Source organism: Lepidothrix coronata, unplaced genomic scaffold (genome assembly GCF_001604755.1).
Source record: "Lepidothrix coronata isolate B3197 unplaced genomic scaffold, Lepidothrix_coronata-1.0 Scaffold212, whole genome shotgun sequence".
Lineage (NCBI taxonomy): Eukaryota > Metazoa > Chordata > Aves > Passeriformes > Pipridae > Lepidothrix > Lepidothrix coronata.
The window spans coordinates 1,034,358-1,055,982 of NW_016690392.1; the positions used below are offsets into that span (position 1 = coordinate 1,034,358).

The 21,625-nt window shown below is 47.2% G+C and overlaps 2 protein-coding genes and 1 long non-coding RNA gene across 6 annotated transcripts in view; 1 reads left to right on the forward strand and 2 right to left on the reverse strand.

The window, feature by feature from the left end:
- Positions 1-795: 795 nt before the first annotated feature.
- On the reverse strand, positions 796-7,823 carry TNFRSF6B (TNF receptor superfamily member 6b). 4 transcript variants are annotated; one of them, XM_017833185.1, is made up of 5 exons: positions 7,669-7,823; positions 6,463-6,540; positions 5,539-5,917; positions 3,246-3,440; positions 796-1,454 (listed from the first exon to the last, which is right to left on the reverse strand). In XM_017833185.1, the coding sequence occupies exons 2-5, from the start codon at positions 6,502-6,504 to the stop codon at positions 1,177-1,179; spliced, it is 894 nt and encodes a 297-aa protein (XP_017688674.1). In that variant the 5' UTR covers positions 6,505-6,540; positions 7,669-7,823; the 3' UTR covers positions 796-1,176. The 4 variants fall into 4 exon arrangements, with proteins under 4 accessions (XP_017688674.1, XP_017688676.1, XP_017688675.1 ...); XM_017833187.1 differs by lacking the exon at positions 7,669-7,823 and adding an exon at positions 7,075-7,170; XM_017833186.1 differs by lacking the exon at positions 7,669-7,823 and adding an exon at positions 7,026-7,052.
- LOC108506318 lies at positions 1,323-2,804 on the forward strand. Its single transcript, XR_001877749.1, has 3 exons — positions 1,323-1,349; positions 1,866-2,071; positions 2,676-2,804. It is a non-coding gene; the product is annotated as an uncharacterized LOC108506318 (long non-coding RNA).
- Positions 7,824-9,738: 1,915 nt separating the features above from the next.
- Positions 9,739-21,625, reverse strand: part of RTEL1 (regulator of telomere elongation helicase 1) — a 45,349-nt gene continuing 33,462 nt past the window's right edge. The window contains 6 exon segments of the mRNA XM_017833190.1: positions 9,739-11,099; positions 15,667-15,770; positions 16,292-16,477; positions 17,273-17,446; positions 18,799-19,041; positions 20,901-21,017. Of these exon segments, the coding sequence (XP_017688679.1) occupies positions 11,025-11,099; positions 15,667-15,770; positions 16,292-16,477; positions 17,273-17,446; positions 18,799-19,041; positions 20,901-21,017 (899 nt within the window). The 3' untranslated portion in view covers positions 9,739-11,024.

Here is a 21,625-nt window from a genome sequence, read left to right on the forward strand (position 1 = left end):
GGCAGATGTAGCTCTGCCGTCATCATTGTTACAGGCTGGAAAATGCCTGAGGGGGTCACTCTTGTTGACTTTCCTAAGCAACATCTGCTTAAAAAACCCTTCTGCAGTCAGCACAAGTGCCCCAAGCCTGGTCTTTGGCTGACTGAGCAACTCTTTGCTTGCTGCAGTATCTGGTTGGGTCTGGGAACAAACTTAGTGCTCAGAGGGGACATGGTTAGGTTGAGCCAAGAGACCTGATCTTCACCCTGGCCACAAATCCCAGCGCAGACAGACTGCATCCCACTGGCACATGGCCTTACCATGGCTCACAGGGGCTGGAGCTGGTGGGCTGTGGGGTGGCTGGTATTGTGTGATCACCAAATCACAGAATGGTTTGGGCTGGAAGGGACCTTAAAGTTCATCTTGTTCCAACCCCATGCCATGAGCAGGGATGCCAGCATGGTGAGAAGTATGTGCAAAAAGCAGGTAAGGGTAAGCAGGGTCAGATATGACAGTCTGGGACTCCCAACATCACCTCCAAATGAGACTAGGAAAGGACTCTGGTGACAGAGAACTGTATAATAAAATAACTTCTTTGGTTTCTTTCTTTAGAAAACAACTTTCACACAAGGTATAAAAATAGGTAGTAAAGAAATACATTTCAAGCTGGGTGTACCACTGACTTTGGGGCACTTCCCCTGTGCCTCAGCAGCAACTGCCTTCTCAAACTAGAGCATGACAAACAAATGCAAGTGAATCCTCAGTGGGAAATACCATTACATAACTAAACCCTCCAACGAAACCAAACTTACACAGTTTAAAACAAAGCCAGACAGTTTTCTCCAAAGAGGACTGGGTTCTTCACGGAAATAATGACCCTGGGTGCAGGTTTCTCTTCTGATAAAATATTGACCCTTGTCAAGGGCTGGAAAATCAGTGGCCAACACGTGGAGAGCTCCCAGGAGCTGTGCCAGTGTAGGGACACTGCTGTTCACACATCCCATCCCATCCCTCCCATCCCATCCATCCCATCCCACCGCTGCCACAGCACAGTGTCACTCCAACCCATCACTCATTTCTCATACTGCTTTTCAAGTTATGCTTGGAAAGATGAATAAATTAATGAAGGCACAGAAGGAAAAAACCAAACCAAACCAAACCAAACCAAAAAGCACCCAAAAAGTCCAGTTCGTGCTCTCAGAGCAGCAGGAAGCGCTTGCGGACCTCCTCCTCGATGGAGTGGAGCTTGACAAGGCGCAGCGCGTCCAGCAGCTTCTTGATGACCTCGTAGTGCTCCTCTTTCTTGTGAGTGAGGAAAGTCCGGAATTTCTCCTGGATGGCTGCCCTGGTCCATGGTTGCTGCTTCCTTGGTGAGCGCTCCAGGATCTGCTGGAGACGCTTCAGCTTCTTGACGGGGATGTTCTGATACACCACAAAGTCTATCATGGCTTGTTCACAGTCGTCGTCCCCTACAGCTGGTGGGGGGAAAATAGCTGGAGGTTAGAGGGAAGTGAGCCTGGGACACTGGAGAGCAGGACACAGCCCTGCCAAGCCTCTCCGTGGGATGTCTGCCCCGGGAGGTGGTGGATGCCCCATCCCTGGAAGTGTTCAAGGCCAGCTTGGACAGGGCTTGGAGCAGCCTGTTCTAGTGGAGGGCTGAACTTCCCATCAGTGACCCATGCTACACGTGGCAGTTGGAAAACAATGTGTAAAAGTTTCTGTAATTCTGAAAAAAAGTAACTATACCTGTTCCAGGCTCCTCCCCGTCAGGGAGTAGAGGAAGAGGGAAAGTTCAGAAAAACCTGGATTAATTGCAATAAGTGTTTACACATTATTTTTCCTGCAAGTTTCTGTTCTCTTATGCAGATTTGTACATCTTGTGACAGGACAAGCCCCAAGCACAGCCCCAATCAGGGCACTGGGACAGATCCTGCCCCAGCTTGTGGAAGCTGCTGGAGGGCATCCAGCAAAAGGAATGAAAACAAAGAATTTTCAAGAGACCAAGGCTAAAGGATTACTCAATCAAGGAGAGAGAGATTAACTCAGTTTCGTGCTGTTGCAAACTGGGAACGGTTTCACTGGTTACAGTGGGGTGGGTTGGGCTCCAGTGCTCAGGCTGATGATGAGCAGGTCCCAGTGTGCCTCCTGAGCAGAATCATGACAAAACAGAGTTAAAAATACCCTTCAACTCCCATTGGTGGGGCCTCCTCTCCTCTATAAATAGCTGCAAGGGGCCGGTCTGGCTTCGGGGCTGTTTCCTGATGCAGGTGCTGCTGATGCTGCCCCCACCTGACCACCCCCCACTCCCAGGACCGTGTCCTGCTGATGACAGAGCTTTCTGTCTCTCTGCAGAGGGTTTGTGCTCCTGGCAGGGAACTCACAGTGTGAATCAGGATTGGTAAGGAGAAATGCCTGGGTTGGTGGTGCCAGGAGAGGATGGAAAGGCGAGAGCTGCTGGGGAAAACAGCCTCCTTGCTGTCATAGATCACCCCTGAGCCAGCCCTCTGCTCTGCCCTGCACCTGTTCTTTTGCCAAGAAAGGTTGGACCACATGGTCCTTGAGGTCTCCTCCAACCCAGGGTTCTGGGATTCTCTGATCTGTGCCCACTGGCTGCTCCTGCCTGACCTTCCACCTCCACTGAGGCTCATCTGTACCATTGCAGGGACACAGTTGACACCACGTCTCTACTTTTTCAGCTGACAAGTCAAAATCCGCCCTATGCTCAGCTCTGACTAACCTTGGACTCTGCTATGTTCAACCTGCTCAAGACCAGGCCATGCTGCAATAAAAGCTTCCGGAAAATGGGCTGAAGTCCGGGAAAAGGGAGCACAGGATCCATGCCAGGAGCCAGCTGGATCCCTCAGCCCTTCTCACCTAGGCTATTTGCATGACCATCAGATATCGGTTATCAGCTACAGTCAAAAGGCTGCCAAAACTGTCCTCCTGTCCCAGCATTCCCAGTTGTTCCTGGTAAGATCCAGCAGGATTTTACTGCCAGCTCTTTGTTCTCACTGACTGGTGACCATTGCTTAAACCCAGCAACCTGTCTTTGCACTATGGGACTGACACTGGAGGGAGAGGAAGGCAGGCAGGCATACAGACTGTATTCTACCTATAATTATTATTAATTGTGGATCACTCCATACTTTTACAAACCATTTCACTTCATTTTGCATCTAAGTAGGAGAAAGTCACCAGAATGTTTGCTCTTGCCCTGGCAGCATCGTGGTCCTGGCACCCCCTGTGCCCACAGAGCCGCAGCTCACCTGGTCCCTGCGTGGTGTTGCCTTTCCCCAGTCTGCAGGAGGTGCAGAGGGTGTCGTGGAACTGGTTGCCCTGAACGTTGGTCACCTTCCCCTGCTGCTCACAGTCTTGATGTGGCTGGCACGGATCAGTGCTGGAGTTGGAGGAGAAGAAGCCGGGGGGGCACTCGTGGCACTTGGTGTCCTCAAAGGGGGTACCTGTGCACGGAAAGACAAGGGGACTGTCAGGTGACAAGCTGGGAGCAGAGGCAGGAGCCGATGCCAGACACCACTGGAGCATGAGGGGGATGTTTTGGAAATGATCACTGCCTGTAACTCCCCTGGGCACTGCATGTTCTTGTGTGGGGCAAACAGCAATGCTTTCCCCAGCCTTCACCCAGCCCGTGCCAGTAAATTGTCACCAGCCCGCTGACACAAGAGGACACCTCATCTGCTATGAAAAGGGCCACCTCCCAGGTAGGAGCTGCAGCTGGGCCAGTGGGTGAGCTGCCAAACCAGCCCTTTGGTTCCCAGTGGAGCCAGAGGCTCCCGGCCAAGTGAAAGTAAAAGTCACTGAGGAGATGAAAGCACATCGTCACTTCCCACCCCGGCTCCGGGCCAGCCCTGCCCGTGGTATCACAGGGACAGTGCCACGCAGCCAGGATTGCACCAGGCATCCTACACATTCCCCAGGAGCCCTGACACAGCAGATCTCACACCCTTTCACCTTCTTTTCACAGATCTAATTGCAAACACAATTTCTACCTTGTCACACCCCACTTTAGGCTGTTGCTTTGGCTTTCCCAAGAGAAGTCTGATCTTTCAGGTCCCTCCCAACCCAAACCATTCTATTCTAAGTCCCAGCCAGCCCAGTTACAACCCCAACACCAGAGCCACTCCTTGTAAATAGGAAATCCCAAAGAAGCTGATGTCCCCCAGAGGAGTCAAAGCCCCCAGTCCACATCATCCCCATCAACACCATCACTGACAGCCCTGGGGTCCTTGCTGTGGGGTTCAGGTGGCTGGGCTGGGGTGCAGTCCTCCACACACAAGAAACCATTTGTAAAAAATAAATTATAATAACAACAAAAAAATGGCTTCTCCTCAAATCCTCAGCTTGCTCACATGGCTCCTCAGTCCTACAGCCAACCCTCTGGACAAATGTCATGTTTAATTTCAAAGAGCTTCCCTGTATTGCTTGGAGACCTACTTCCCCTTTCACTGTACTATTGCATTTTGTCATGTCCTACAGAAAATTAAACCCCAAGCCTCAGCCTTCAGTATCAGCTGAAGACAACAGGTATTTCTCCTCTGGCAAGTGAGCCTGGAGCTCTTCAATGCTGTGGATGGAAGGACTTCAAAAGCCTCTGCACTTCAAAAGCCTCCACACTTTCAAAGCATTAAGCAAAATACTGCTGGATTTGCTGGTGTTGCCCACCCTGGTTTGTTTGTACCCAGCTGTGGTTTCCAGGCAGACCCTGGTCCTTGGTTCAGGGGGGAGCAAGAAAAAGGAGAAAGAGGAAAAGCCACTTCTAGGCAACTTATATTTTCAGAAAGTTTGCACACATACACATAGAGCAACTAAGGGACCAGAGAAATCTGTACTGGGGAAACAATGGGAAAATAAACCCCCTAAAATCTCTTGGGAGTTATATAACACAAGGAGATGGAGTGTCAGACTCATGAATCGAAACAAGGCTGATTTTATGGGTTTGGAACCTGGCCATGTATCCACTGTGTATTTTCAACACAAATTGTTCTCCTAATTGCTCAGTAAAAACCCACAAAACCCAGCCCCAGGGCTACACACATCCACCAGCCCTGCCCTTGCATCATCAGCCACCTTTTTCAGTCCAGACAATCAGCCTTCTCAGCTCCTGGGCTACCTGATGCAGAAAGAAAGGAATTCTTGGAGGAGCAGGAGCAACTTGGACCTTCTCACCTGTCCAGAGCCACACAGGGCCAGCAGCTGCTCCGGGGATGGGCAAGTCACAGCCTGGCTCTGCCTGTTGCAGCAGGTGAGGGAGGTAACTGGGATTGCCATGTCCCACCTAAGTGTGGTGCTGGGGATTTCACAGGCTTTCAAAGTGAAAGCTGAGGGAAAACCCAACCACATTCCTCCTTGGAAAAAAAAATTAGGAGCAGTTTCACATGCCAGCGAGGATGGCAGTGTGATAGTGAGCTAAAAGGGAGTAGGTCAGGCTATGAGCAAGCATTGGCTGCTGTATTTTTCCTTGATTTTTTAGCTCCAGCAGGGATTTTGGGATGTGACAAGAGCCTTGTGAGCACGCACAGCACTGCCTGTCTGGGTATTTACCTGGTTTCTCCACGCCGGAGCCCGGCGGGCACTCGGAGTGCCTGATGCAGAGCTCCATGTCCGAGTAGTATCCCTCCTGGCACTGACAGACGCGGTTGTGCGTGGCATCGCACTGCTGCACCTCCACCTGCTTCTCGCCGCAGATCACGTTGCAGTACCGGCACTTCTCCAGGTAGTTCCAGTACTGCGTGTAGTGCAGCTCCGGGCAGGGCTCGCACACGGTCGGGCTGTCCCTGCTGCAGTGCCGGAACACGAAGGTCCCCGGCGGGCACTGATGGCACGTGAGCCTCTCGCTCGTCACGGGGTCCTTCCATGGGTACGTGGGTTGGGCGTTGCAGCCGAGCTCAGCCAGGAACAGGAGGAGAGGGGGAAACATCCACTGCAGCAAAGACAGCGCAAAGAGCCCTGAGCTCGTCCTCTGGCAGAGGCGGGAGCAGCAAACGCAGCTGCTGCTGTTACAGAACTTGTTATTGTTGTAGGTACAAGAAATCATCCTCCCTCCCTATGCTGTCCCCAGCCCCAGGGGTAAAGCATCGGTGGTACCGGGGAGGAGCTGCTGCCCCCTGTCCCTCCCCATTGCCTTCCCTTGCCATCCCAGGTGACAGAGCATCCTTCCCAAACCTATTTGTGATGCCTTCATAACCCCGTTTCCCTCTTTCAGAACTCAAAGCAGGTCCAGTACATTCTCCTCTATCATCCCAGTCAGTTCCCCCTGTCTGGGATAAGAGAGACCTTGGCAGATCAAGAAGCAGAAGAGAAGTTTTCCAAACCAGCAAATACATAGCATGCTCCATAGGAACTCAAAGACTTTTTTTGGAAACCCAGTTGCTCGGGATAGTACTGGAGAATCCCAGAGCTTGTTTATCCCCCACTTTCCTTTTTCAAAGCACATGTGCCCAACCTGACCAGCAGACAGCACTTTACCTTGGATGGATGGCTCAAACTCGGCATGTGGCAGGATGGCATCACAGCATGGGGCTTCTGAGCGCCGGGATCAGAAACCTGAGGAGACAGAGAAGGTTTCTCAGGGGCTGGTGCTGGCTGGGCTGGAGCTCCTCTCGGCGGCAGTGGGGCCAGCCGGCCAGCAATAAAGCAGAAAGAGGGAGAGAATCGGGAAAGGCAGACAGTAAAGGGCTTGGAAGAGCTTATATAGGGGAAGGGCTGTTGGGAAGGACTGAGTTTCCTCGCCTGCTTTGCTCCGAGTCAGCCCTTCCTCCGAGGGAGATGCCGGCTCTTCCCAGCCCAGGGACGCAGCAGAGCCTTATAGCGGCTGCGGGCGGGAGGTTCTGACCGCACTCCCACGCAGCGCCCGACACGCGCAATCGCCTGGGGTGGGGGAAAGTCACCCCCAGCCCGCCTCAGCCGAGGGGGAGCAGAAGCGAGTGAAGTGGCGGGGCAGCAGCCAGGGTCTCCCTTTCCTCCCCATTCCCTCCCTCGTGTTGAGAGACCCCTCTTGCGCAAGCGACTGCTCCATCCCGCCCCCCCACCTCTCCTGCCCCCTGTGACTCCTCGCCGGCTCCCGAAGCCTTCCCGGACCCCCGTTGCGGCGGCACCGGCTCCGCTTTCCCGTCCCGGCGCTCCCCCTCTTCCTGAGCGCCGCTTTCGCTCTCGTTTCTGCGTTTGCCTCTGAAAGTGAAGCTTTCGGGGCGATAAAGTGCGTTTGCCCGTGCGGAGGAAGGAGGCAGGTGGGATTCGCACAGTTTTTCAGAGCTCTGTAGGTTTTACAGGGTGTCGGTGTGGAATTGTTTTCTGGCAGGGGAAAGGCAAGGAGATTCCCCCGCGAGCGCGCCCCGTTCCCCGGCTGTAAATGTCAAATAACTTCCCAGTAACAGCAGTTGCCTCTCTGTCAGGGCACAGTTTGCCCCCCAAAGGCAGCCCAGAGGGGCCGATTCTGGCCCTGGCTGGAGGCAGTGGAACCGGCGCTGTGGGGATCATCCCCCCGGCTCTGCCAGGGGCTCTGGAGCGAGACCCCATCCCAGTCCCTCACCCTCCGAGGTCACCGACCCTGCCAAAACATCTCAGTGCTTAGGCACTGCATTCCTAAAGCCGGCTCAGAGCTTCAACTCTGTCCTTCCGGGAGCACCGAGGATGACGCTGTGTCCAGCTGTAACACCAAACACTCACAGGTACCTTTTGTGGGACCACAACATCCAGCAGCTGAGGGGGTCAGCACTTAAATCCCTTACAGGTGACACTGCCATAAGTCTCGGACCTCAAGGATTTCAGTGGAAACTGAACTCAGCCTTGCAGGTACAGTGCTGGGCAGAGCATGTACTGCTGCCTGCTCACCCTGCACTGCCACTGCTTCAATACACAGGACTCTTGCACTTTGTCCTTCTGCCCTTTCTCACCAGATTCCCTCTGAACAGGCAACGGTGAAGAGTCAAAACCAGATCACATGCTCAAAAACCAAATGCAAAATCTCTGGAAATGTGGGGAACCACAGTGAGGACCTGAGAGGACGTGGAGGTTTTCTCCTCAGGAGCCAGCAGCCACATGATTTGGCAGATCACTACAGAGAATTAACAATCCTGCATTTGCAAGAGGGGAATGAGCCTCTCACCTCCGGCTGTCAGTCACTGGGGCTGAGGATGGAGAATCTCCTGGACTTCATTCTTAACGCTCTTAAAGACCAAACCTACAAGAGCTAAACACACCATTCACCAAGAAAATCAAACCCAGTTCTCTGCTACCCAGAAGGAGAAGGAAACCTTGATGGCCAGGAAGAATCCAAAGCTCCTTCCAGTAAGTTCAGTTTCTACCCATCAAGGTTAAAGAAAGTCCTCAGACTCCAGCAGGAGCCAAGGAGGATCAGAACTCTGGTCCAACAGCAGGGTCTGGGCTGTGTTTATTTGCACTTTACACAGAACAGGTGATGGGTTGAGTTTCACACGTCTCTCTAAAATGGTTTTTAATTTTACTGCTAGTTTATCTCAATCCCCTGTAGCTCTCCAAAGTAATCGTGATGATTTGTAAATTGTTTTGACATAACTCTGGAGCTGAAGACTGTCAGGGCTTTGCTTTGTCAGTATGTATCATCTCAGGAATTAGTAAACTAATCTCCCAGCACTCCCCGGAGACTGAGGCACAGCCCCTTGAGGGATGTTTTTTTTATGAAACTCTTCACTAGACTGGACCCAGCAGGAAGCCCAGCTCTGAGCCCACCTGGCTGGAGAGTTTCAGTGAGGGCAGATAAGCCACGGACAAGGACCAAGAGAAAGAATTTCCAGGATGCAGGGATAGAATGCACCCTCAGCAAGTTTGCTCCTCAGCACAAGAAAGGCAAGGAGCTACTGGAGAGGGTCCAGTGGAGGCTACAAAGATGATTTGGGGTCTGGAGCACCTCTTGTGAGGAGAGACTGTGGGAGCTGGGCTTGTTCAGTCTGGAGAAGAAAAGACTGGGAGGGGGTCTCATTAATGCATATAAATATTTCAAAGGTGGGTGTCAGAGGATGGTGCCAGACTCTCGTCAGTGGTGTGCAGTGACAGGACGAGGAGCAATGGCCACAAACTAAAACAAAAGAAGTTTCACCTCAACATGAGAAATAACTTTCCATGGAGGGTGGCAGAGCACTGGAACAGCATTGTTTCTCTGCCCTGTGTCACTGGAGCACTCCCAGGTAGGAACAGTCTCCAGACTAAAACAACTCCAGGAAAAAGCACAGCTAGAAATATATTTTAGTTGAAGGGGGGGGAAAAGTGTCATAATATTTGTCCCAGCCAATCCTACGCATGTTTTTAAGTGTTTCCTTTAGTCTTGCTGGATGTAGCAGCATTTTTGGAGCCCAGAGTAGGTAATTTCCATCAGCAAAACTGACCAAAACTATGTGGCACTGCCCCTGAAGATGCTCAGACTCATGGCTGTGCTGTGGTTTCCCTCCAGTGGCATGAGCAGTCAGCTGCAGCTTTCCTGGGAGAGACCTTCAGAGCAAACCAGGCCCTGAACTATCCACCAATAAATGACATTTTACCACTCACTGCTCCCAGCCTCACCCTTTCCCTTGCTCGTCCTGGCCAGGGGAATACATCCAGAATTAAAAATGGGCATTGAAAAGGAGTGACAGGGACCTGCTTGGGAGCAGCTGAGGGACTTTGCCCCAGTTAGAAAACCCAGATCACCCCAAAAAGGCAAAACATGACACACGAGCCTGATCTGCTGCCCCTGGGAGCATCTTTTATTTATTTAAAAAAAACCCTTCAACAATGCAGGAGTTGCTTTACTTGTTAAAAAAGCAAAGGAGAACTAAGGATGATGAAAAGCACTCGGCACAACTTGCAAAGGTTCGACCCCTTGACCAACAAATAAAATTAGGCACATTTCAGGTATGGATTTGCTTTGGTGACACCAGTTTTGAATTCTATAACCAGGGAAATAAGAACTTTTGTTAAAATTCAACTCGGTTTTCAGTTTTATCAATTATTAACAATAAAATTTTTTTAGGATAAAATTTTCCAAATTCCATTGATATGAAAATCACCAACAGGGTGATTTTAACCTTCCTACTTGTTCCTACCAGGACCATTGAGACCCAATAACCAGTATTTTTTATATCTGGTCATTTCTTTTAAACCTTTTTTTTTTTTTTAAATAAAACCAAACCCAAATAAAACAGAATGGTTTTATGTACCATCTTATTTACAGCAGCTATGTTAGATTTAAAATTGATAAAATTTTCCAGGTTAACCACTTATACCCACTACTCACAGAGAGTGGAAGTATTAAGGAATTTTTTTTTTAACCCATCTAACATGATATATTTTTAAGTTTCAGATTGATTACATCCTTTTTCTTTTTGGAAAACAAACATCAGGTAACACAGATACATGGAAACACCGGCACTGAGCAGAGAATAAAGGCTCCTCAGAAGCACATTTCAAAAAATCCCAGCACAATGGAAGATGGAATAAGGCTCTGGGGTGCACAGATGAGAGGGAGCTTCTGCTCACTATCCACCACTGGAAAATTTCTGTAAAAAACGATCCTTTCAGTATCTTTTGCTACTGGAGACAGTGGCTGCTGCCAAACACCAAACAGTGAATGTGAATCACCTCTTCCAGGAACACCGGTGTGGTATGGATGGGTAGTCTGGCCTCCTTAGCCAGCTCAGTTTCACTGTAACAGCGTTCCTGGGGTTTTCCCAGGGTCTGGTATTCCTTGAAGGGCATGTAAATGACAGATGCCCCTAAGGATATAAAATTTCAGCCTAAGAGTGGCCACAGGAGAATTCACAGGTTAAAACAAGTAAAAAGTTAACCTTCCCAGTTCCAACAGAAGACAATGTCCTGCTTTGTTTCCTGCAGCAAGACCCTTCAGACTCGACCCCCTCCGTAGGAAAATGATACGTGTTGGTGCATCGTAATCCAGAGGAAAAGATCAAAGGGGTTTGCATGAACCTCCATCCTGCTCCTGCTCAGTGGCAGAGCTGGAGCACAGCCACCACCTTCTGCTGGGCACAGGGGGCTTGTTGCCCTTCCTGTGGGTGGGATTATGACCAGAAGAAAACCTGCTTTAATCGCTTCCTCTTCACATCACTGCAGCACTCGGGGCACTTCTTCACCACCTGTAGAAAGCAATGAACAAAACACGTGGATAATGTATTTCTTATGGAGGAAACACCATAAATGGAGGGAATTTTTATGTGGGCAGACAGTGATGGGACATGGGGCAGTGGTTTTAAATGGAAAGAGGGCAGGGTTAGATTAGACTTTACAGAGAAATTCTACCCTGTGACGGTGGGGAGACCCTGGCACAGGTTGCCCAGAGAAGCTGTGGATGCCCCATCCCTGGAAGTGTTCAAGGCCAGCTTGGACAGGGCTTGGAGCAACGTGGGATAGTGGAAGGTGTTCCTGTCCATGGCAGGGGGTTGGAATGAGATGAGCTTTTAGGTCCCTTCCAAGCCAAACCATTCTATGATTCCACGATATTAAAGTTCTCTATCACATTTTGTCCAACGTGAATCACAAGCCACACTACTCACGGGTCAGTCCCCCAGATATCCTATCTGCCATTTGCATCCTCAGTGTTCCCAAGCAGTTATTTTGTTGCCAGTAACAAAAAGAAGAGAAAAAAGCCTCCCAGCAAAGTGGCACCAAACTTTACAGCAGTTGTCTCAGGTTAATTTACAGCTATGACACATCTGGACGACTAAAAATACAGGAACAAGGAAATGCAGAGCTGCAAGAGCTGCTGTGAAGTACAGCTGTACTTTTGAGTAAAGTCCCCTCAAGTGGCTCATGAGTTCCCTGAATCCCTGCTTCCTCCTGCGCTGATGGGAATGACGAGTGTCCTGGACATACCCGAACATGGGTGGCACACGTGGTCATGATCAAGAGCTTTGTAGGGGAACCAAGCACATTTATTTCTTCATAGCACCCCACACCTTTCTCAGCAGGAGACACGAGGGCGTGTGAGGCACCATTTCTCCACTCAGGTTTCAGTTTGCTTCTTCCCTAATCTTCAGTTTTAAAGTCATTTGACCTGCACGTGAATCCCAACTGCTCTTTTTGTAGCTTGCAAATTACTGGTAAAACTAAAATGCTCTGCTTACTTCAAAGGGGAGACAGTAAAAAAGATAAAAAGTCTTTTAAAAAATTATTCTTTGGGAGAAGACTGCCACCTCAGGAGGCTAAAATGATGGTCACCTACATCAGTGGCACTGCACAAGCTTCCCTGCAGTGTGCAAGTTCATAATTAAAATCACAGAATAGTTTGGGCTGGAAGGGACCTTAAAGCCCATCTCGTTCCAACCCTCTGCCATGGGCAAGGACATCTTCCACTATCCCAGGTTGCTCCAAGCCCTGTCCAACCTGGCTCTGAACACTTCCAGGGATAGGGCAGCCACAGCTTCTCTGGGCAACCTGTACCAGGGCCACCCCCCAGGGAAGAATTTCTTCCTAATATCCAATCTAACCCTGCTGTGTCAGTGTGAAGTCATTGCAAGAAAGGGTGCAGACTGCAAGGTAGGCTCTAGCAGTATGATTTTGGTTCTAGAAACATAAATTTAAATACCATAAATGGATGGGGAGAGAAAAACTCACTTTACCTCCCAGCAGACAGTGATTTGCCAAGGACAATTTTAAGTGTAAAATATAACTGTGAAATCTGGTATTATTTGCCTATATTGCAGACAGTCTAAATGAGAATAACTCATTTTCTCTGGAAGAACCGCTTGAATAAATGATGCACTTAAACACTGGAAAGCAGCAACAGTGCTCTGGAGAAAAAGCTACACCCCAAAGCAGCGTGTCCTGGCTCAGTTTCTGCAAGGTTTCCCCAGCAGAGTGAATCACCCAACATGCTCCAGCACTAATCCCCCTAATACCCCTGGCAGCTGCAGGGAATTCTGACTGCTCCTCCAAAAGCTTCTAAAAGCTTCCAAAACCATTCACCGCCTCTCCCCACCAGTATTTCACTACAACAACAAATTGGAAAAGATCACAATTTGCAAACCCTGCATTGTGAATGAGGCTGTTAGTCACTTCCTCGGGGGACAATCTGCACCAAGGGACTTTTGAGCTGAAAAAACAGTGAGTAAGTTGTTAGCAAAGCAAAAAGGAGTTTTAAACGCAGCCCAGTCAGAGCTGACAAAGCCTAATGCCATCTGATGAGAGCTCAGAGCTCAGATGTGGTTGCTCATTTCCTGCTGGTAAAGGTAACTCTGTCCCAAACACACCCCTGTCACGGATGGAGCCGATTGCCTGTTTGACCTCCCAAAGAATGGATGTGTTAGGAGGTGGCTCCTCTGGGACTGGTTTCAGAGAAACACAGGATAGTCTTCCTGTTTGCAATCCTGTGCTCTCCCAGGAGGCTGTGCTTCCTTCTCAGCTCCATGATCAGCAGAGATCAGTTCTGACTCAGCACTGGGAGAACCATTTCTGCATCAGTCCAAGTAATATCCTAATCTACAACAGGTTTAGATATTAGGGAGAATTTCTCTGTGGAAAGGGTTGGAAAGCACTGGAACAGGCTGCCCGGGGAAGTGATGGGGTCACCATCCCTGGCAATGTTCAAAAGTCATGTGGATGTGGCACCTCAGGACATGGTTCAATGGTGAACACAGTAATGGTGATGGTTGAACTTGATCTTAAAGGTCTCTTCCAACATTAGCCATTCTATGACCCTCTTATTTGACTTTTCATTAGTCAAATGACACTTGAATCACATCATGAGCCACTTAAGACTCCTCTACACAGACAGCCAAAAAGGTATGTCATAAGTAAGATTATCCAGGTAAGTGGCAAAGATTGGAATCATTAATAATAAATGACACACAGGGAATGACTCGTTTCCTCAAACGTGATTTTGCACTGGATATCTGGATAGAAGAGAAGGAACACTTCCAGTTGGAAGGGACCTACAGTGATCCCCTAGTCCAACTGCCTGACCACTGCAGGGTCCAACAGAAGTTAAACCATAAAGGGCACCGGGGAAATGACCACCTCTCTAGGAAGCTTCTTCCAGTGTTTGATCACCCTCTTGGTAAAGAATCTTTCCTAATATCCAGTCTGAATCTCCCTGATAGAGCTTTGAACCATTCCCATGCATCCTGACACTGATCCCAGGGAGAAGAGCTCAGCACCTCCCTCTCCATGTCCCCTCCTTGGGAAGCTGCAGAGATCCATGAGCTCATCTCTCAGTCTCCTTTCTCCAAACTAGACAAGCTCAGAGTCCTCAGCCACCCCTCCTAGAAGGTGCCTTTCAGCCCTTTCCCACCTTGGCTGCCTCCTCTGGATGCTCTCAAGTACCCGAGTCTGAAACACAATCTAATCTAGTAGGTCAAACTACTCTAATCTCTGGTCTGAGAGATGTCAGTCAGATAAAAGAGTTATTAAAAAAAAAATTAGGCTGAGCAAGTTGTCATTTATCTATGAGCTATGAAAACACCCATTCACTTGAGGATTAAGAAGAAATCCAGACCTCAAAATGACCAATTTCAAGATGAAAACCACAGAAGAGGGTGGTACAATTGCTCAATATACAATAGTTCTAATCCTGTGGATTCTTAAACTGATGAAACAACAACTACAAGTTCCATCTTACTGGCAAAAGGAATGAGTTTTTCCCCAGATATTTATAAGGTCAAAATTAATGGGCTGAGACAACATAACTACGCTGTGGGATGCTAAAATGCTAAAAATAACTCCCTAGGGAGCTCATTCTGTCCTTAATCAACTCAAATCCCAAGCAGCAGAGAATATAAACACACACTAGTAAAATTCTTGTTGTGACTTTGTTGGGGCCCTTTCTGCAGCAGAGGATTCTGCCTGTCAGATATTCATCCCCATTACACTTTGGCAAAAATAGAAAAATTAAATATTCATCAGCAAGGCCTATTGAATGTTCAGCAACCCCTCAGCTCTTGTAGCAGACTTCCAAACCCAGATTATTAACCCCTGGCTGCCACGTCAAACGTTGAGTAAGATGCACCCAAACACATGCACCACGGGACCAGCTACATCCTCCTGCCCAAAGAATTTCAACCACCAACTTACTCAGATGGGAAAACCAACAGACAGGATGACACAGGAGACACTCGAGCGGGAATTTAGAATCACAGACTCATGGAATCATTTGCCTGGGAAAGACCCTTTAAGATCATCACGTCCAATGCCTGACCCAGCGCTGCCAAAGCCACCGTTAAACCACGTCCTTTGGTGCCACGTCTTGAATCCCCTCAGGGATGGTGAGTCAACCACCTCCCTGGGAAGCCTGTTCCTGATTTCCCTCATCTCATGATAGTGGTTTACAGTAGGATTTTGATGGGGAAAATGGTGAAAACAATTCAGAAAAAAAAATTAAAATAACGGTTAACACATGAAAAAACCGACACATTTTTTTCAAGCTGACTCCACAGCTCGTCGCCTTTGTAGTTTTAGACAGGAAAACACATGGAGGCAGCTCAGAAAGATGCAAATGTGTAAAATCCCCAGCTTAAAGCAGAGGTCTGCTTCCAATCACATTGTAAAACACAGAAAATAATGAAACAGGGGATAAATCTTCCATCAGGATTTGGGTGTTCTTTCTGTAAACAGCAAAATTCTGTTTCTAGGCTTGTTCACATGGTTCTCATGAAAAGCACAAAATTCTCCATCAGTTTCAGGAAAAATCAGACCAATAAACAAGAGAACCTGTAAGAACTGCTCCCAGCATGTTTTGCAGCAAGTGAAGTCACATAATGGACATTTAAAGGGCACATCATCCTCAGATTTGCAGTGAGAGCAGTAGAATCTTCCTAGAACAGAGGGGAGGATGGGGAGAGGGGGAGAAAGAAAGAGGAAATGACTAAATTCTAGTAATCACCTGTGAAATTCTTATGCATCCACGTCTCCAGTGCAGTCCAGAAACAACCAGCATAACCACCTTAACAGTGCAATACCTGGCCCTGTTACGTAATTTCTCTCACAACACGTCACTCAGTCTCCCGGTGCTTCAGATCCCACTTAGAAACTCAGATTACATCCTTCCTTTACCAGGAAGTTGTAGAGAAAAAAATTCTGTAAATTCCTGGGAAACTATTGCACCATTGTGATAAAGACAACAAAGCACTTTGAGAGCACGTGGAAGGTGCAGAGAGTACAAATGCTGCTCAGCAAACCACGCTAAACCACGCTGCACTTGAGCAAATACAGGCACGAACCACTCATCTCACAGGCCATCAGTGTAATTCTCATTTCTACAACTTATCTTTATTCTTTATTTCTACAACTTTATCTTTATTGGAGAATGGCATCCCCAAACCTCAGCTATACCTACCACACTCTGGTTCCAACTCCAGGGGAAAGATGGGCACCACTCCAGAGTCTGAGGGTGCTCTCTCGTTACCGGTTCCTTCGGATACTTCAGTCTTTGGCAGCTCAAGTTCACTTTTCTGGCTGAAGCAAAACGAGGAAATCTTACTCTGAATTTTCTCTGGCACGTCAATCTTAGAAGTGGAAGCATCTGGGGATAAAAAGAGAAAACCAGCATACAAACTTGTGTCATGCAGAACACAACACACAGACTCTGCAGAACACAACCAGCAGTAAATTCAGCTAAGTTGTCACTGTGTAAGAAGAGAAAGAAATTTGAATAACTACTTTTTTGCCATTTTAGTTCTGTGGAAATTCTTCCTAGAGAGAGTGGATGCACTCCTGCTCCCACCCCATTTAGATGCAAAAATTCTGCCTTCACCCTTAATACACTTCACAGTCTAAAGATGGCAAAACTGTAACTAATTTCTTCATTGTTTCCTTGCACTTCCTCATCTCATGTTACCTTTTATCTTACACCTGTTTGGGTGGGGTATTTTTAACCCAGTTTGGACACAACCAATGTATTTGATCCTCCTTTACATGCCTTGGGCACAGAGGCTCCAGTGCATGAGATGGACTTTTCACAGGGGCGTGGAGTGATAGGACAGGGGGAATGGCCTTAAACTAAAAGTGGGCAGGATTTGATTAGGCATTAGGAAGAAATTCTTCCCTGTGAGGGTGGTGAGGCCCTGGCACAGGTTGCCCAGAGAAGTTGTGCCTTCTCCATCCCTGGAAGTGTTCAAGGTGAGGTTGGATGGGACTTGGAGCAACCTGGTCTAGTGGAAGCTGTCCCTGCCCATGGCAAGGGGTGGAATGAGATGAGATGAGATATGAGCTTTAAGGTCCCTTCCAACCCAAACCATTCTGTGATTCTAAGGCTGTTGAGCACTAGTCATCATTAATAAACAAGATTCTAAACTTCAGGCAATTGTTCATTACCAACCTTGTACGTGGCTGTTTCCTTTCATGCACCAGCTCTCCAAGCCCAGGGGTTTCCCTTCACTTTGCACTGGCTGCTGCAGTTGCTTCTTCCCCTCACCACAGACCATTCCAGTCAAACTCTCACACATCTCTTTGAACTGCTCTTTGTGGTGAGGACGCACAAACATGTAAAACCCTGGCCAAAGGAAAGCACAGTCATATGCATATGAAAATCAACGTCCAACCATGGAAGACTCCTTTCTTTGGAGTGGAGAAATTCTTTGGAAGCTGAACAATATCAGCCATATTCCCCAGAGTATCTTCAGCTTGGTGCAACACTTGATTTTTTTTTTGTGGTCTTTATGATTATGGGGTTTTCCTTGCCAGAAGGCAGACGAGTACTCAGTATGGAGAACATCCCCACTTACCTTGAAATTCTTCTGTTCTCTACAACCCAGCACTTCAACCTGACACAGTATCCAGAAAGACTCTCAGAAAGGAAATTTCTTGCTACTGTTTGGTTGACAAGGATTCACAACACATACACACAAATTCTGTAAAACCCATTTGAATTTATTGCCAAGCACAGACAATTCTATCACAAAGTCCTCTGAGGTCAAAATATTTGCTCAGTAAGACAAGTGCTCAAGGGGACGTTATGACTCAGTACCCCACAATTCATTTCCCTCCCACTCTTCACTGTGCCAAGACTCATCCAACTAGTTAATGCACCAGAAAAAAGATATTTTCTGGCAATTTGCAGACTATGATATCTATTCAAGGTCAATTAATACTTACTGTTATTTCCTTAAGACAACAAAACAAAACTCCGTCAGCATTTCCTAGCATACACCAAATGTGTAATTTCCTGCAGAGGAGTTCACCCCAGAGACATGGGAGAAGGTGGAACTGAAGTGTCACATCACACAAGCCCCCTTCTTCTTCTTCTTAAAACAATAAAGTCCAATTTCAAATTTCGAAAACCTGCAGCTTCCTAAATCCTCCCATCATTAAACCCATGAAAGGAAAATAAAACAAGCCACTTCAGAGAAAATAAAAGTATGACACAGATCCGTAACTATTTCCAGGTAAAGCTCTGTAAAAGAATAACGACCCCAAAGTGTGATTGCTTACCCCAATACCTGGAAGTGACCTAAGAGTTTAGCACCAGTATAGCAATCACTTTGGCCATGAGAACAAAATTGAGTCAGTTCAATAGTCAGCACTGTTCTTCCTAAAGAAGTAGTAATTGAGGAGAAAAAATGGTCATGAAAGCATCTGACTGAAGTTAGCAGAGCTGAAGGTTAGGACTGGAATTACTGAGGTCTTGTCAAACGTTTTTAATGGACAATTTCTAACTGAACAGACAGAAACAACATTTTATAACCTTGACATTTTTTGCTCTCTGAATGACGTGCATTCAACACATCTTTCCTGCTGCTCCATTTATCCGGATTGCTAAACCGAAAGATGAGATCTCACACGAGATGACAGCACCAACATCTTTCCAGCTAAATAAAAGTGATTAAAAAAACCCCCATCCCTTACTTTGTAGGAGATGAAAGTCCTGTGGCCTCTCCGTGGTGAGGGCTGCGATCACCGATATCATCGCGTCATAATTATCCGTCTTCTTGTAAGCCAGCAACGCATCGTAGAACTGGCTGTAAGTGCTTTTGTCCAGAGCCCTCTGCACATCCCTGAGATAGGCAGTCCTGAGGGCCTGGTGATGGTCTTTCCTGGAGCCTGCAGGCCTTTCAGCCCCTTTCCTTGGAGCTCCACTGGCATTCCGCCCTGAGAGACAAAGAACACGTGAGAAGAGCCTGAAGAGGAACAGAGACAAACGGGTCACTCCATCATAATGACTTCTCATTTCATCTACAGGGGGTTTCTGGACTACTTCAAAGTGGGAAAGCCAACCCCACCTGCCCAGCCACACAATTCCCTCCAGCATGGCCTTGGCAGAGCCAGATCTGCTCCTGGAAATGGGAATGGAGCAAAATAATTCTGGGCATCACTTTTAGCATTTTCTGGAGTTCTTTGATATTTTCAAATGGAGAAATGTGTCAGAAGGTCGCTAAGGAATGAGCAAAAGGTGACACAGAAGACTGTGCATGGAGGTCAGCAATAAATCAGGCTTTGTGCTCCACTGAGGGAGTAAAAGCATCTTAAACAGATGGGTCAGCCAACTCTGCTGGCCTGACATATGGGCAATTTTAAAGGACAGACTACTCACCCCCTGACAATAGAAGGAGAAAAGGTGGGGCAGGGTGTTTTCCAGCAGGAAAGCATAATGTGAAAAAGACTATCTAATCCGAAATAACACTCAAGAGAGCACAAGAACAATGCAGGAGGACAGCAGAAGGTAGGAGCTGCTTGGAACATCCTGCTGAACTCCAAGTGGACTTTGTTCAAAATCTCAATCTTTAATTTCTGATACGTTTCAGAGGAAAAAGTTCTGGTTTGCATATTACAGGCATGCAAATACGGATGAAGGACATGGTAAGAAACTGATTTAATTAACCTGCCTTATCTTTTGGCATTTAGATCTTTAAAAGTTCTTTAGAGAAGGATAAAGATATTAAAGTTTCAAAACATGGGCTTCATTCAATTTCCTGAAAAGGAAAAAACCTGGGTGTGCATTTTATAATCAGTATCCTAGAGCTTTCTGACACTTCCACGGGAGTGTTTTCTACTTAAGAAGTGAGCAACAGAAACAACATATCCATTTATTGCTATTATTTTCTTAATTAATTTTAGTGGAAACAAGTTTCTGTGAAACCACTCTAATGGTTTCAGGACAAAATAATTACCAAATATTCTGTTTTATTCAAATATTCTTAAAATATTTAAATATTCTTAAAATACAAAACAAAAGGGAAAACAAATCAAAAGAACATCATGGCTTCACACAAGAATAGCTTTTAAAGCCTTCCAGGAAACTGGTTTTTTTGTGTTTGTTTTTTTTTTTTTTTAAGAAGGGATTAATCTTTGACTATTCTTTACCCTTCAAAGAAAGACTTCTAAGTTGTCCAACGCTCCTACTCATTTCCTTGTGAGAAACACAAAAAATTCCCAGCTTTTCTCAGGAAGACCAGTAATCAAATAATAACTGAGCCTTTGAGTTCAAAGATAAATAATGGTCAGAGTGAGATTAGAGGGATGCACACAAAGATTACGTTTGCTACTCTCTGTTTCTGCAGAAAAAACAGACTGTCCACAGGAGGAATGCACACATTACACCCAGAACAAAACAGAAACGGTTTTGTCTTCATACCTGGATTCAGACTGACGTAATCCAAAGCTACATCACTTAACTGGCTCTCTTTCACAGACCCTGGACAAACAGGAAGCCCAGCAGACTTGTGCTCAACTCACCCTTTTCCCAGCTCAGTCTCTCAGTGCAAAAGTCTGGCTTCAGCTGGTTTCTTTCATATCCACCCTGATTTAATTTACTGGCTTTTGTGTTTTGGTTTGTGCGATCTCTGCTGAAAATTCTGAATTACCATCACTTCTACCTACAGGGAGTGAGCCACTGTGCTGGGTGAGCACAATGAATATTGGTTCCCACTAGGAGAACTGACAGTCAGAGGGGAAATAAAGCATAACAGGTCCTGCCTTGGGACTGTGTCTTTATTAAACATGAAGGGTACCTGCACTATTCAGTCGTGTTGCCAGGTGGAATCCTCCCTGGTTCAGGTGGAGCCCAGGGTTCAGCTGAGCACATGAGGCCTTGGAGAATGCACTTTTCTGCTGACTCCGTTTTGATTCTGCTAAATAAAACCACTCCATTAACAGTGAATTTAGGGAAGAATGAACAAAGAAAGGTGCATTTCAAAGTATGCCACCCTATGCTGAAAACACCTGAACAACCCAGAGAAGCTGTGGCTGCCCTCTCACTGCAAGTGTTCGAGGCCAGGTTGGACAGGGTTTGGAGCAACTTGGTCTAGTGGAAGGTGTCCCTGCCCATGGCTGGGGGGTGGATCTGCATGACTTTAAGGTCTCTTCCAACCCAAACCATTCTGGGACTCCACACAGAGGTACTTCTCTGATGATGAGCCAAGACCTTGCTTTTTTTAGAACTTTATTGCTCCATGGTTTCAAAGATTTCACAAGCTTTGTGAGGACACTATCACTGCCTATTCACAATTCTGGTGGCACTACGTGGGCAGTAAAGAAGACAAACAAGGGTTTTAAATCCCCAGACTAGATGAATGATTTAAATAGATCGGTAAAATCACCTTTTGAAATAAATTGGCATAATTACTAACTCTGCAGTAACTAATGCTCAGGGGAAGGCAAGAGGATCATGGAGAGCAGAGACTTAGCTCAGCACTGATTAAATTAAATTGCCTTCCATCCTTGCATTTCTGTATTA

Excerpts from the sequence above, each read along its gene's own strand:
- TNFRSF6B (XM_017833185.1), bottom strand. The coding sequence starts at position 6,504 with ATGCCATCCTGCCACATGCCGAGTTTGAGCCATCCATCCAAG. Across the intron at positions 3,441-5,538 it reads CTCCGGCGTGGAGAAACCAG|GTACCCCCTTTGAGGACACC; the intron begins GTAAATACCCAG and ends TTCCGTGCACAG. Across the intron at positions 1,455-3,245 it reads CAACACCACGCAGGGACCAG|CTGTAGGGGACGACGACTGT; the intron begins GTGAGCTGCGGC and ends TCCCCCCACCAG.